The sequence below is a fragment of the Python bivittatus genome, unplaced genomic scaffold (genome assembly GCF_059951505.1).
Source record: "Python bivittatus isolate LINGU-HERP-01145 unplaced genomic scaffold, Pbiv_v1 ctg000700_np1212, whole genome shotgun sequence".
Classification (NCBI taxonomy): domain Eukaryota; kingdom Metazoa; phylum Chordata; class Lepidosauria; order Squamata; family Pythonidae; genus Python; species Python bivittatus.
In genome coordinates this window covers 44,219,027-44,231,725 of record NW_028277098.1, presented here as the reverse complement: position 1 = coordinate 44,231,725, position 12,699 = coordinate 44,219,027, and the positions used below count along the sequence as shown (strand labels likewise).

General features: G+C 39.3%; 1 protein-coding gene across 1 annotated transcript in view; it reads right to left on the bottom strand.

The window, feature by feature from the left end:
- LRP8 (LDL receptor related protein 8) overlaps positions 1–12,699 on the bottom strand; it is a 226,515-nt gene that overhangs the window by 18,168 nt on the left and 195,648 nt on the right. The window contains 4 exon segments of the mRNA XM_088153848.1: positions 3,565–3,690; positions 3,802–3,921; positions 11,940–12,062; positions 12,415–12,537. Coding sequence (XP_088009974.1) covers positions 3,565–3,690; positions 3,802–3,921; positions 11,940–12,062; positions 12,415–12,537 — 492 coding nt within the window.

Below are 12,699 nucleotides of genomic sequence, written 5' to 3'. Positions count from 1 at the left end.
TTCTGCAAATTACACTTTTTATGGCTATGGAAAATCTAGAAAAAAAATGGCTGTGTTTACACCAATCATGGTTTGGCTGGTCTTGGCTTAGCATGTGTGAATGGGATCAATGAACAAGCCAATCTGTTTCATAGCAGTAAATCCCAATGTAAAAGCATGATTTATTGTTAGCTTACTGACTGCAACTGTGGCTTAGCATGATGTGTAAATGCAGAAACATAGTTTGTTTTGACTTCTTGGCTTATTCTTGGTTTGTTTACTGACCCATCCAAGCTTCTAACACAGGAGTAGGCAATGGGTGAGGGCTGAGGGTGCCATGACATACCTTTGAGAAGTCAAATCTGCCAATATGAATGTGTGCAGATGAGCACATACATATGCATATACAATCTCTCCCCACATCCATACACAGAAACACACAAGGATACATACATGCACATACCTCCCTTGCTTCTCCACATACCCATATGCATCCATAGACATGCACCCTCTCACTGTTGCTGCAAGGAAGAGAATGAATTTGGAGGCTAATCCCATTCGTGCAGAGAAGGGGTGGGAAATAACTACGCAGCAGCCTGGCAGTTTTAAGGCCTAGGGCTTCCCTCCCTCCCCCTCGGAGGGGGAGCAAAATTGTGCATGTGCTGGTGTATGCCCAGGCAACCCTTGGTTCTGCATTGCCAATCACAACTCTAACCAATCCAGAGAGGTGCAAGACAAGAGCAGCTAAACAAGGAGGCCAACAAATCAGGACCTGGTCTAACAAATTCTAATTACTTGCTCATCTGCACTACCAACTCTAGCATATTTCTGGCCTGTTCAACTAGCAGTATGAAAGCAAATGGTGCATTCATTTTTTGTCTGGGGACTGCCATTATTATGCTATATCATCCCTCCCACCCACCAACTATTTAAGAAATGATATGGAGGTGCTCTTTCCATTTAGAAATATATACAGGTCTGCCTGTGCCTATATATACTACAAATAATTACAGAAGCTCTGAATGTAAGGTGGAATCAAGCCATATGGTAAGTAAAGACTCTTATACTGCAGATATCATATCCCATCTCAAGTACTTGATAAAAGCAAGATGAATCAACAACATGTACAAGGAATTTAGAGATGCGTGTACCCATCTTGCCCTCTGTTTTCCTGACATTCTGATTTGAAGTGAATTTCTGTAGATACTCTCTTGAATATGCCCCGTTCATGTTCAAGAGTTGGGATTTTATTCTGTCGGGGTTTATGCTCATATGGGAGCTTCAGTTAATGTTCAAGTGAACAAGCATGGATGTTCCTTTCAGATCTTTTAACTCAGCGTGGGTGTGGTCATTTCTATCAGAAGTAAATGTACAAGGGTTTCTGTATCCAACAAACAATTATCCTGGAATTAGTCATGTTGGCCATTGATAATCAGTAGTTTTCACTCCTTCCCCAAACCTTCTAAATTTATCTAAATATGCAGAAAGTTTATTAGGGATATTTTTAATGATTAGGAGTGAAGGGGGCTCAAGCAGACTAGCAAAGACCATAAAGCACCTCCGTAAGATTTGGAAGAATCAAATAAAAGATGCTGAATAAACTGTGCCCAATCTATAAACAATGATGGAAAAAATTTATAACTTCAGTTATGGATATTGGGATTGGGATTTCTGTCACTAAGCAATGCAGTTGCAAAGCGTGATATCATGTGACCGCATTGCTTAGCAATGGCAATCCCGGCAGTCCAGGTTGCTGTCATAACCCCAGGACTGCGGGTCATTAAGCGGGAAGAGGTAGGAGTCCCAGGCAAGCAGGTTAGTGGGTGAGTGCACGGGTGCCATGCAGGGTGGGAGGTGGCATGAACAGGCACTATGGAGCTCAGGTGGGCAAAAAAGTGGCAGGACCGGGAGTGACTTTTGACTTCCTCATTGACTTTGCTTGTGGGAAGCTGACAGGGAGCGTTGGAATTTTTAATCATGTGACTGTGGCTCACTGCAACGTTGTAATCGTGAGCTAGGTACCGAGTACTTGGATCACGATCACATGACCATGGGGATGCTGTAATGGCAGAAACTCCAAGGACCGGTCATAAATCCCCCTCGTTCAGTATCAGTGTAACTTTGAACAGTCGCTGAACAAGTGGTCATAATCCAAGGACTACCTGTAATATCATTCACAGCTGAAGTAGGTATGGTTTATCTTCTGAATATTGTGCATCAAATTTTGTTTAATTTAATCTGATTAGTATCTCTTTTTGGGAAACATTCCTGAGATAAAACAATTATTTTTCCTTTACCTTTACATATAGCTTTTTCCAAATACATTTGTCTTTAAATGGCGGGAGGTCGGTATATTTTTGGGGGATATAAATGTATGTTTAACACCATACATTTTTATAGCTTAGAATCCTAATGCTATAACACTCTGAGTTTCATCTCCCTCCATAACTTTTTATGAAAGAAAAAAACAATAATTAGGAGTATACATCCACGTTAGTATTTTGGAGAACAGACCACTAGCATGAAATGCCTAAGGACCTATGCTCCTTAAAATACTGATTTTTTAAAAGAAAAAAAATAAGTTTGTATAAGGATGTTATTGTTTATGAGAGAATTAGATTCCATTTGGAGGGATATTTGGCCCTTATGATGGTATAAGCCCTGTCCTATATTAGACAGATGAAGAAGAAAATACCCATAACCTCTTTTTTTTTTCAAGCAAAATTAAAAGACATTTGCAGGCAAAGGCTAATATAATATCCTTTGCCAAAGATGCTATGATTGAAGAACCTTAAATGAATCATACTCTCTGATTAGAAGCTAGGTCTACCAGTCCCAATCCTACTCGTTTCTTTCCCTGCTCTCTCCATCCTGGCATTTTATAAAGAGCGGTAAGATAAAAAAGCAGGGTTTATTGTGAAGGCATATTGTATATTGTCTGCAGCACTGAGAGGTACATACAGAGTTTTGTTTTGCCTTGGTGGTTCACATGTTAGGGAACAGGGGTGTGTGTGTGTGGGGGGGAGTGAAACCTCATGAGTTCCTCTGGCTTTTGGAAAAAATTATGATATCATTCTGGATTGGGCACAGAAGGCACAATGTTATTATTAGTCTAGTCCTTTCTGGACAACTATATCAGAAAATTTTAGTTTTTTGTCTTCTTTTATAATTTTGTGTCTTCTTTTCCTTTCTTTTTTGTATTTAGTTAATTCAAAAATGAAAAAAGATTATAGCAAAAGACAGTTGAAAAAAATGATATCAGAAAATGATGTTGGAAGATTTTTTTTCCACTGCAGAGAAATGAAGCAGTGCTGCAAAGTTCCATCTTGTCCCCTGTGCTTCTAACATCTACATGAAAATGGGAGAAGTTATCCAGAAGGTTGGGCTCAAGTGTCAAAATGCAGATGATATTCGGGCCAGGAAGCTGTGGAATTTTGGAGATGGATGGGGATGAACTAGCTGAGGCTTAAACTAGACAAAACAGAGTTACTATAGGCAGGGAAGATGGATATTTGTAAATAGTCTTAGATGGAATTGTGTGATTTTCTAAAGATCCACGCAAAATGGAATTGAGCATTTTCTTACCTATGGCTTTGCAGTTTTTAGACAGGGTGTCCATCTCATAACCATCATAACATTCACATTTATAGTCCCCCTTGTAGTTAATGCAGATCTGGCTACATGCATCTGGATTCTCACATTCATCTATGTCTAGAAGGAGAGTTTAAAATAATTAATAATTAAACCATCAGATCACGGGACATCTGCAAGTATTTGTGTCTGCAATGAAACACTGATGGCTACTGTTTCTGTGCAAATTACCTCCACATGTTTTCTTGTCCATAAGCTTGTATCCAGGAGGACATTCACATTCATAGCCAATCTTCAAGTCTCTGCAAATGTGGGAGCAACCACCATTGTTCAGGGCACATTCATTCACATCTAGAAGAGTGAAATTATTTAGATTAAATCTGAGTTCTGCCATAAAATCGACATGTTTTTAAAGTATCAAATGTTTTCAGTTATTCCCAGAAACCACTAAAAAGTTTATTTGAATAGAAATAGTAATGAAAACCTCTTTTCTTCTAAGAAGCAGTGATCTGACAACTTCCTCATGGAACTTTGGTTTAATATTTATCTAAAATATACATGCTCATTTATATTGTTTGCTTCTGCTCCATAGACATAACAGCAGGATAAAAGTTTTAGGTAATGAATGAGCTAACTAAAAATAATCCAATAGTTACTCTAACCCCAAGCCCATGCTTAAGATCCTAAACAGGCAAACAGAATAATTTGGCAAGAATATTCTTCTAATGGATCAGAACTATATATGAAAGGTTAGGCTATAAAATAAGAAAGCAATAAGAATCCAGAATTGGCAACTGCTTCTGGCCCAGCTTTTTCCAACTGGATACCCTCCAGATATATTAAGTCTCATATTACTAGAATTCAGAACCAGCACTGCCAACAGGAGGGAACTGTAAGAACTATATTCCTTCAACATCTAGAAGACATCAGGTTGGAGAGAGAAGTTACAGATATCTGTATAAAGAACCTGCTTTTTACTGACACTCTCAAAACAGGGATAGAGAAAACTGAAATAATATACAACAAAACAAGCATCTTACAATTGTTTTACAATTTAAGATGTGGAACTTAAAGAGGAATAGCCCATAAAACAAAATAACTGTACATAATGGCATTAGCAAAGGGAAGGTCCAGAAATGAAACTTTAACCAAAGGATGGATGGATCTTATATCTTATATTAACATCAAAGGTTTGTAAATCTTAATGCCAATAGCAATGGAATTATTTTCTTTCCCTTTTCATTTTTTCCTGAATTATGAATTGCATTAGCAAATTGCAAATCTATGGATGGTTCCTTGGATTATATGTAACAAATAAGCTTGAAGTGAGTTACAATAATTAAAACCACACAAGGGTATACAAGTGACATCGGTGTTCTTTAACTGTTTCTCACAACTATGGTTGAGCAGTTTATAGCTGGGAGAATATCATAAATGACATGAGTTGGGCCAAATCTAGCAAGCAACTGGCTCCCTTAGAGACCAGATCACTGGGCACGTATAGGTGGTCTTTGTTGTTTGCAGCAGTTCCTTTCCAAAGCAGCAGAAATTGAACCTGCAGATAATGAACCTTAGATCATTGGAGAATTTGGGGGGTTAAGTTCTGGATCTTAAGGTTATCCTCTTCCTCCCTCAAGCATTTCCTCCCTCTTCCTTCCATAATGGTCATCTGTGCGATGTACCTGCATTTGTGCCGCCTTCTCACTCAGTCATGGTAGATCTTGAAAAGCCATAGGTAAGAAGCCCAATCATGAGGCTCCACATGGCTTTCCCAGAGGAGCTAGCCTTCTTCTTTGGACCAATTTGTTCAGCTGGTGACTCACTTGTACCATATGGCCATGTTGCCTCCTCTGCTCTTCCAAGCTCACAACTCACTTTGATGGTGCAGAGCTGCAATAATCTCCACATAGCATGCAGTCCAGTGGCATGATTAAAAGGCCCCTTTACTGAGGTCATGAAAGAGTTGTTTGGAGCATAAAAACCAGCATGAGCCACATATATTCCTTCATCACATGCTGGGGGAGTCACACTGAAGACAGTGGCCAACTGCCACAAGAAAGCCATACAATCAAACTGATCCGGCAAGATTTGCTACAATGAAGCACGAATAGGAGCAAATTCAGGTACATTGTGCAGATGTCCTAAGTCTCAAAAACAGTTTACTCATGTGCAAAAGCTTCCCTACACATATGTAAAGTAATAAGGACCTAGGTCAAAACTGTGATATACAGAAACTCTTATACACATATCAAAGTCTGGTCTTTATTTAACAATGGAAGACTGTGGATAATGAGATAGTGAATAATAAATGCCATATGTAGTTCCCAAAAGGAAGCCATTGGAAAGTTTAATTATTCCAACGTCTCTTGGAAGAAAAAATTTGCCAACTGTGTCCTCCAGGAAATTCCTGACTTTAGAGTTTCTCCTTCAGAAAATAGATGATCAGCTACCCTTGACCTGATATTGACCAACAGGAAAGACTTAGTTGAGCAAAAGCCACTAGCAATATCACTGAGGACAAGTGACCGTGTAATACTAGAATTCTTCATTTTAATGGAAACCAAAACTGAGTACAGTTGTATGTGAATCTTTGAGGTCAAAACAGTGGAGCTCAATAAACTCAGAGAAGTAAGCTTCTATGGCAGGAGAAGCCAATGAGGAAAGGAGTTCAAGGTAAGTGGGAATTCCTTAAAAAGGAGATACTAAAAGTAGAACTGCAAACAATTCCCATATGGGTAAATAAACAGTAAATGCTTCAAAGCATAATAAATGGCCATTCCAGATCATGCTGGGAAGGAAGCTTGTACTCTTCCGAGAACCCAGTGGTACTGTAAGTACACCATTAAAAAAAACGTAAAGAAAATCCTGATCCTATTATCCCTAGATCTGACCCATTTGAGACTTTCTTCCATCCTGCTCTTTGTTACTATGCTAACAGTTATAAACTATAAAAATGCTTCCTGAAAAGAAAAAAAAATCGACCTGCTGGAATCTACATGTCCACTCCTACCTGTTGTTGTTGTTGTTTAGTCGTTAAGTCGTGTCCGACTCTTCGTGACCCCATGAACCATATTGCGCCAGGCCTTCCTGTCCTTCACTGCCTCCCTGAGTTTGCTCAGTTTCATGCTCATTGCTTCAGTGATGCTATCTAACCATCTCATCCTCTGCCGTCCTCTTCTCCTTTTGCCTTCAATCTTTCCCAGCATCAGGGTCTTCTCCAAAGAGATCTCTCTTCGCATTAGGTGGCCAAAATATCTGAGCTTGAGCTTCATTATCGATCCTTCCAATGAGCAATCAGGGTTGATTTCCTTTAAGATTGACTGGTTTGACCTCCTAGCAGTCCAGGGGACTCTCAAGAGTCTTCTCCAGCACCACAGTTCAAAGGCATCAATTCTTCGGCGCTCGGCCTTTTTTATGGTCCAGCTCTCACAGCCATACATTACTACTGGAAAAACCATAGCTTTGACTATGCGGATCTTTGTCGGCAAGGTGACGTCTCTGCTTTTTAATATGCTATCTAGGCTTGCCATAGCTTTCCTCCCAAGGAGCAAGCGTCTTTTAATTTCATGGCTGCAGTCTCCGTCTGCGGTGATCTTGGAGCCCAAATAAATGAAGTCTGTTACTGCTTCCATTTCTACCCCTTCTATTTGCCAGGACCACTCCTACCTATTGCTGACCAATACTAACACCAAATGCTGCCCCCAAACCTTTGCAAGCTATTTCATTTATTTCATTTGAGTAAAATAACACCCTGCCTGTAATAATCCTGCACACACCTGAGAATTTGTATGAGCAGAGTCCAGATCATTTGTTACCCCAATGGCAGAAACTAAAATTGAAATTCTACTCCAATTTTATCCTGGCTACTGTAAATTGCCAAAGGGGATGAAGGAAGTCATTTCAATTCCTGAAACAACAATTCACTTGTCTTTTCAATTAACCTTCCCAAAGTGAGGGACAAAATGTTTTTCTTTTATTGTGAGATTCGCTGTGCAGTTAAATATCTAAGAATTCTGGGGTATAAGGACTAGTCCAGATTTGTAACACTTCAGAAAAGCAGATGGTGCACTTCCTTTGATTATTTCATTTAATGGTAAAAGATGCTGGGAAAAATTAACAGGTGGAATACACTACACTGGAAAAACTTCCACATCTGATTGCAGCAAAATCCCCAATTCTGAGCAGGAAGCTCACAGTTCAGAATGATATTAACAGCAGTAAGTTTATTGCTGAACTAAGAACATGACGGTGCATTTGGGCAACTGCTTATTATTCAAACCGATCCTGTCCATAACTCTTGCTTACACCACGCACCACAAGCCAATTAAGCCAAATGAGACTGAAACTCTTGTGACCATCTTCCATTTTAATTGGTATGTATATATGTATAACATTTCCATGCCACCTCATTCCAATGGGCTCTAAGCGGCATACAGTAATAAATTACAGTTAAATACAATAATCACATAGAGGACAACCCAACAATAAAGAAGAATAACTACTTCAAACCAATTTCCTGGCACTGTATCTCATCAGACTAAATCAATGCCTAAAGGCCTTCCAGGAGAGTCATGTCATTCTTCTCTGCAGTTTAGAATACCAAGTTTCCTATTTTACTGTAATCCAGAGGCTGAAAGGGTCATGCACTGCAAGAGTACTGTATGTGTGAAAAGGCTGGTAGTGAGAGGCATGCAGCTTCAGCAAATAGTCTAGCTTCAGCAAATCACTCTGTATTTTAAAGAAATGTATATTTATTGCCCCAATAGGTGCAATAGCTACCAAGAAACAGTCTGTGATTAGCGTGCCTTCAGGCAGTTGTCCTGAGGTAAATGGTTTCATTATCAAATATATGTTTTTATCACATTTCACTGCAAGACTGGAAAAAGTTAGCCTCCCTTAACAATTAAGACTACATTTCTGTGCCTTTTTTTTCAGTAGCAAAATGGAAGTCGTTTGCCATTGCCTTTTCCCAGGATGCCATTTGGCTTCCCAGTCTACCTCCTAGAATGTCCCAAGATCTCCCATCCAAGTACTAGCCAGGCATGACTCTGCTTAGCTTCTGATTCCAACAAGGGCAGCCATTGCTGCCCCCTGCTGATATTACATGGAAAGGATTCCTGGTTTTCTGCACAGGGGTATGAAAGAGAGCATTGGAACTCCACCTCTGTCTCAGGACTACAGTCACCAAACTCCTTGAACAAGTGCCGTTTCGAGCTCACACTATTTATTTCGCCTTTCTACAGAAAACAGGCCCACAACAATATATACTATTACATTTAAATTTAAAGTAGAAATTCAATGTAGTGGGAGGGAGGAGGGCTCCAAATATGTGATGCCATTATAGAAAAGACCTCACTCCTAGAAGATATCATATTTACATCAAGTGAAAAGACATGCATAGCAAAGTTATGTATAGGGATCCTAACATCCAGTATGGCTTACAGGAAACTATTTAAATAGTTTTTAAAGCATTTTGGTTCTAAAGCAGAAGGATTCATTTGGCCTTTCAGTGATTTGTCAGGAGCTGGAACAAAATAGTCAATTGGATTTCATTTAAACAGAATAACCAAATTAATTAAATATTAATTAATCAATATGATCAGTCCTACATCATGTGCTTCATAGCTTTCCTCTATCTCAGATTAAAAATGAAAACTTAAGTGACAACTTTTGGAGAGGTCATGTCTATCTCTGGGGCCACCCAGCCTGGGCATCTCTGTCTAAGATCATTTAAGACTTAAGTTCAAACATTCCATAGTGAATTTCGTTCACACACCAAATGGCACCCAGGTAATGACTCATGATACAGGTAGTCCTCGACTTATGACCACAATAGGGACCATAAAACTTGTTAAGTGGTATGGTCGTTAAGTGAGGCATCATGTGACCGCATCTGATTTTACTATCTTTTTTTGGCCGCAGTTGTTAAGCAAATCACCATGGTCATTAAGTGAGCCATCACATGACCACAACTTGTGACCTTCATTGCCAGCCTCCCCATTGACTTTGCTTGTTGGAAGCTGGCTGGGAAGGTTGCAAATAGTGATCATGTGACTGTAAGATGCTACAACCAAGCACCCAAAGCACGATCATGTAACTGTGGGGATGCTGTGACGGTCTTAAATGTGAGGACTGGACATTAGTCACTTTTTTCAGTGCCGTCATAACTTCAAATGATTGCTAAACAAATGGTCATAAGACAAGGACTACCTGTACTAACACAATAGTCTCCCATGTAAAAAATAGTTCAATTTTTGAAATGCTATCAAAGGTAGCCCAACAATGCAGTAGTTTAATCTAGAGTTTGCCCAGACGATATGATGCAAAGTCACTATCTTTCAAAAAAGGTTACAGCCAAACCTGATAAAAGGTTTTTTGGGAGACCTCAGCCACTTGTTACCCAGGAGTAATCCTTGTTATTAAAGGCAGGCTAACAAACTATGAACATCTGCCATGTCTGGATTCAGTTTCAGTTTGTTCAAATTTATTCAGTCCAGCACTGATTCATTTGAAAGAATATATCCTTCCAAAAGATGTTGAGACCTTCAACCACAATGGGCAATGGACAGGGATGATGGGAATTGTACAACTTCTGAAAGTATATAGGTTACCCACACCTATACTAAGGCAAACCTTTTTTTTCCTTCCTAGCGTTTTTCCCACAGGTGCAGGATTCACTTTTTTTCAGAACAACCGAACGTTGATTTTTGTGGTTGTGACAGGAATTGAGCGACTGGCTTGTCACCCGACCCTGATGTCGGGGGCTAAGAGAGAGTGGCTGGTCCAAAGCCACCCAGCCGGTTTTCATGCCTAAGGCAGGACTAGAACTCAGAGTTTCCTGGTTTCTAGCCTGATGCCTTAACCACTAAATCAACTGGCTGTCTTATAATTTTATATTAAATCCAGTTACATAGGAAGCCCTAAGGTAAACTTCATAATTAGCCTAAAAAGTCAGGCATGCAGCATTAGCAGAACTAGAAATACAGATAAAATATAACCAAGGAATAATTTGATACAGTTCTTCATTACTGATGCTAAGTAAATTATAAGAACCTCTAAAATGCCACAAACTAACAGGCAATAAAATTCCATCAGTATAAACAGCTCCTGTGTTAAAATTCAAAAGACTTAAATACTGTATATCCTTTTCTGGGAAAACTGAGAAAAGACCCAAAAGAACAGACTTAGATCCTTTAAATGATCAAGAATGTATTAATCAGTGCAACAGTTCCATTATATTCACATCGGTTAAAATGGCTGTATTTAATCTTCCTGGAATGGGATCTTACATTTTCTCTCCTCCTAGAGTTTTTGCATATTTCACAAATGAAAGAATGCATTGTACCAGTTAATGACCAGACATCAATAAAAAGAGGATGTCAAAAGAAAAAAACTGTTGATTGGTATTATTCAGTTCAAGCTTTTTTAATTATGCAATTAGGAATCTGCTATTTTAGAATAAGCCTTCAAGTTACGTATACTCAAATGACATGCTTTCATGACTTTTCTCAGTGTACCATTAGTATTGATATAGTGGTTTTATTGACCTAGGAGCTGCCTACACAGTTTTTTTTTAATGGAAAAATATCACCTGCAGCTTTTTCATAAATATTATTTTCTTCCTTAGGAACATATTGGGTCAAATCAAAACCCAATGATGGGAAGTTCAACTAATGATGTGTTTTTCATGGCTCCATTCAAGCACTAAGGAGAATACCATCCATTTCCTTGATGCAAGAGGCAGGTGGCTTTCCTGTCCCTGATGGCAATGCATGTAGCTAAGGTTGTATGACTGCCTACTAATATAGATGCCTGCCTTGGATGGCCCTTAGAGGGTCTGTATAAATGATGCTTCTGAATGTAATATCTACGTATATGTAAGTTCTGTGAGCAAGAGCAGAGGAGGCACTGATCCATTTCTCCACCCATGAACTGGACCTATGTGTCAATTTTTCAACATGCATTTTTAAAGGGCAAATGATAAAAGAAATTGTCTACCTTGATTAAGCAGATAAACTTTCTCTGCAATTTACAAGAACCACCAAAAAGTATAATTAGCATCAGCAGGAGACTTGGAGATTGAGAATTTTCGGTTCTGTGATGTGATCAAATCTCTTTTTTGCAATCAGCCTGGGATTCATTGCATTTAAGATTATGAAGAACTTCACTTGGAACTATGCAAAACCTAACATCCTAAAAATCAAACTCTAGTTCCATTTCCCCCATCCAACAGTAACAAAGACAAGGTAAGCAGAAAAACTAAAGAAGAATTACATTAGTGGTTGATGCTCTTGTCCTGATAGTCCTAAACATATGAGCATGGAAGAGATTGTTAAAAATGGGAGAAGAGAAATAAGAAGGTACTGTACCACATGCTTTTAGAGGCTCATCGGACCAGTCCCTGCAGTCCCTGTGTGAATCGCACACCTTGACTTCCTCTATGCACTCTCCACTTTTACACTGAAATTTGGTGGGACTCTCGCACGTCGCTTCTGTTATGTCAGGCAAGGAAGGAAAAGCAGATGAAGTTAGATTAGGTACATGAAAATGAAGATGCATTATGACGCAAGAGTGTAATTAGAAAAAATGAGATATGGTTAAGCAGCAGGATATTTAGATGTGATGGATGACAAAGGATTTGTCAAAGAACAAAGCCTGCTAAAGTTGGTAGAAAATATATAACTGATGAGGCCTCATTGCTGGAATATGCTAAACAGTATACTCCATATTCCAGCAAGATGAACAGTGGTTTTGCTTTTTGGGAATGAGGTCTCCCTAGCATCTAAGAACTTTTAAAGAGGGTTTTCTGCTACACCCCACTGCCAGCAGACCTATCATATCTACCCTTAACACAGCCAGCTTCATCACTGTTGTCAGGGCAATCGTGCACTTCGTTGCACTGTTTGGCTCCATGGATACAGGTCCCATCGCCACACTGGAACTCATCAGGGCTGCAGGTCACCAAGGCTTGAAAACAAAAAGGAAAACAAGAACACTGTCACCTGTTGTGTTCTTTTAACACTTTTAACAGGGTTTCTAATTGCTAGGAATTCTAAAGTTCTGGGGCCTGCAACATTCCTTCATTGGAGGTTGGTATCATTCCCCAACTCAGCATGGTACAAATGAGGT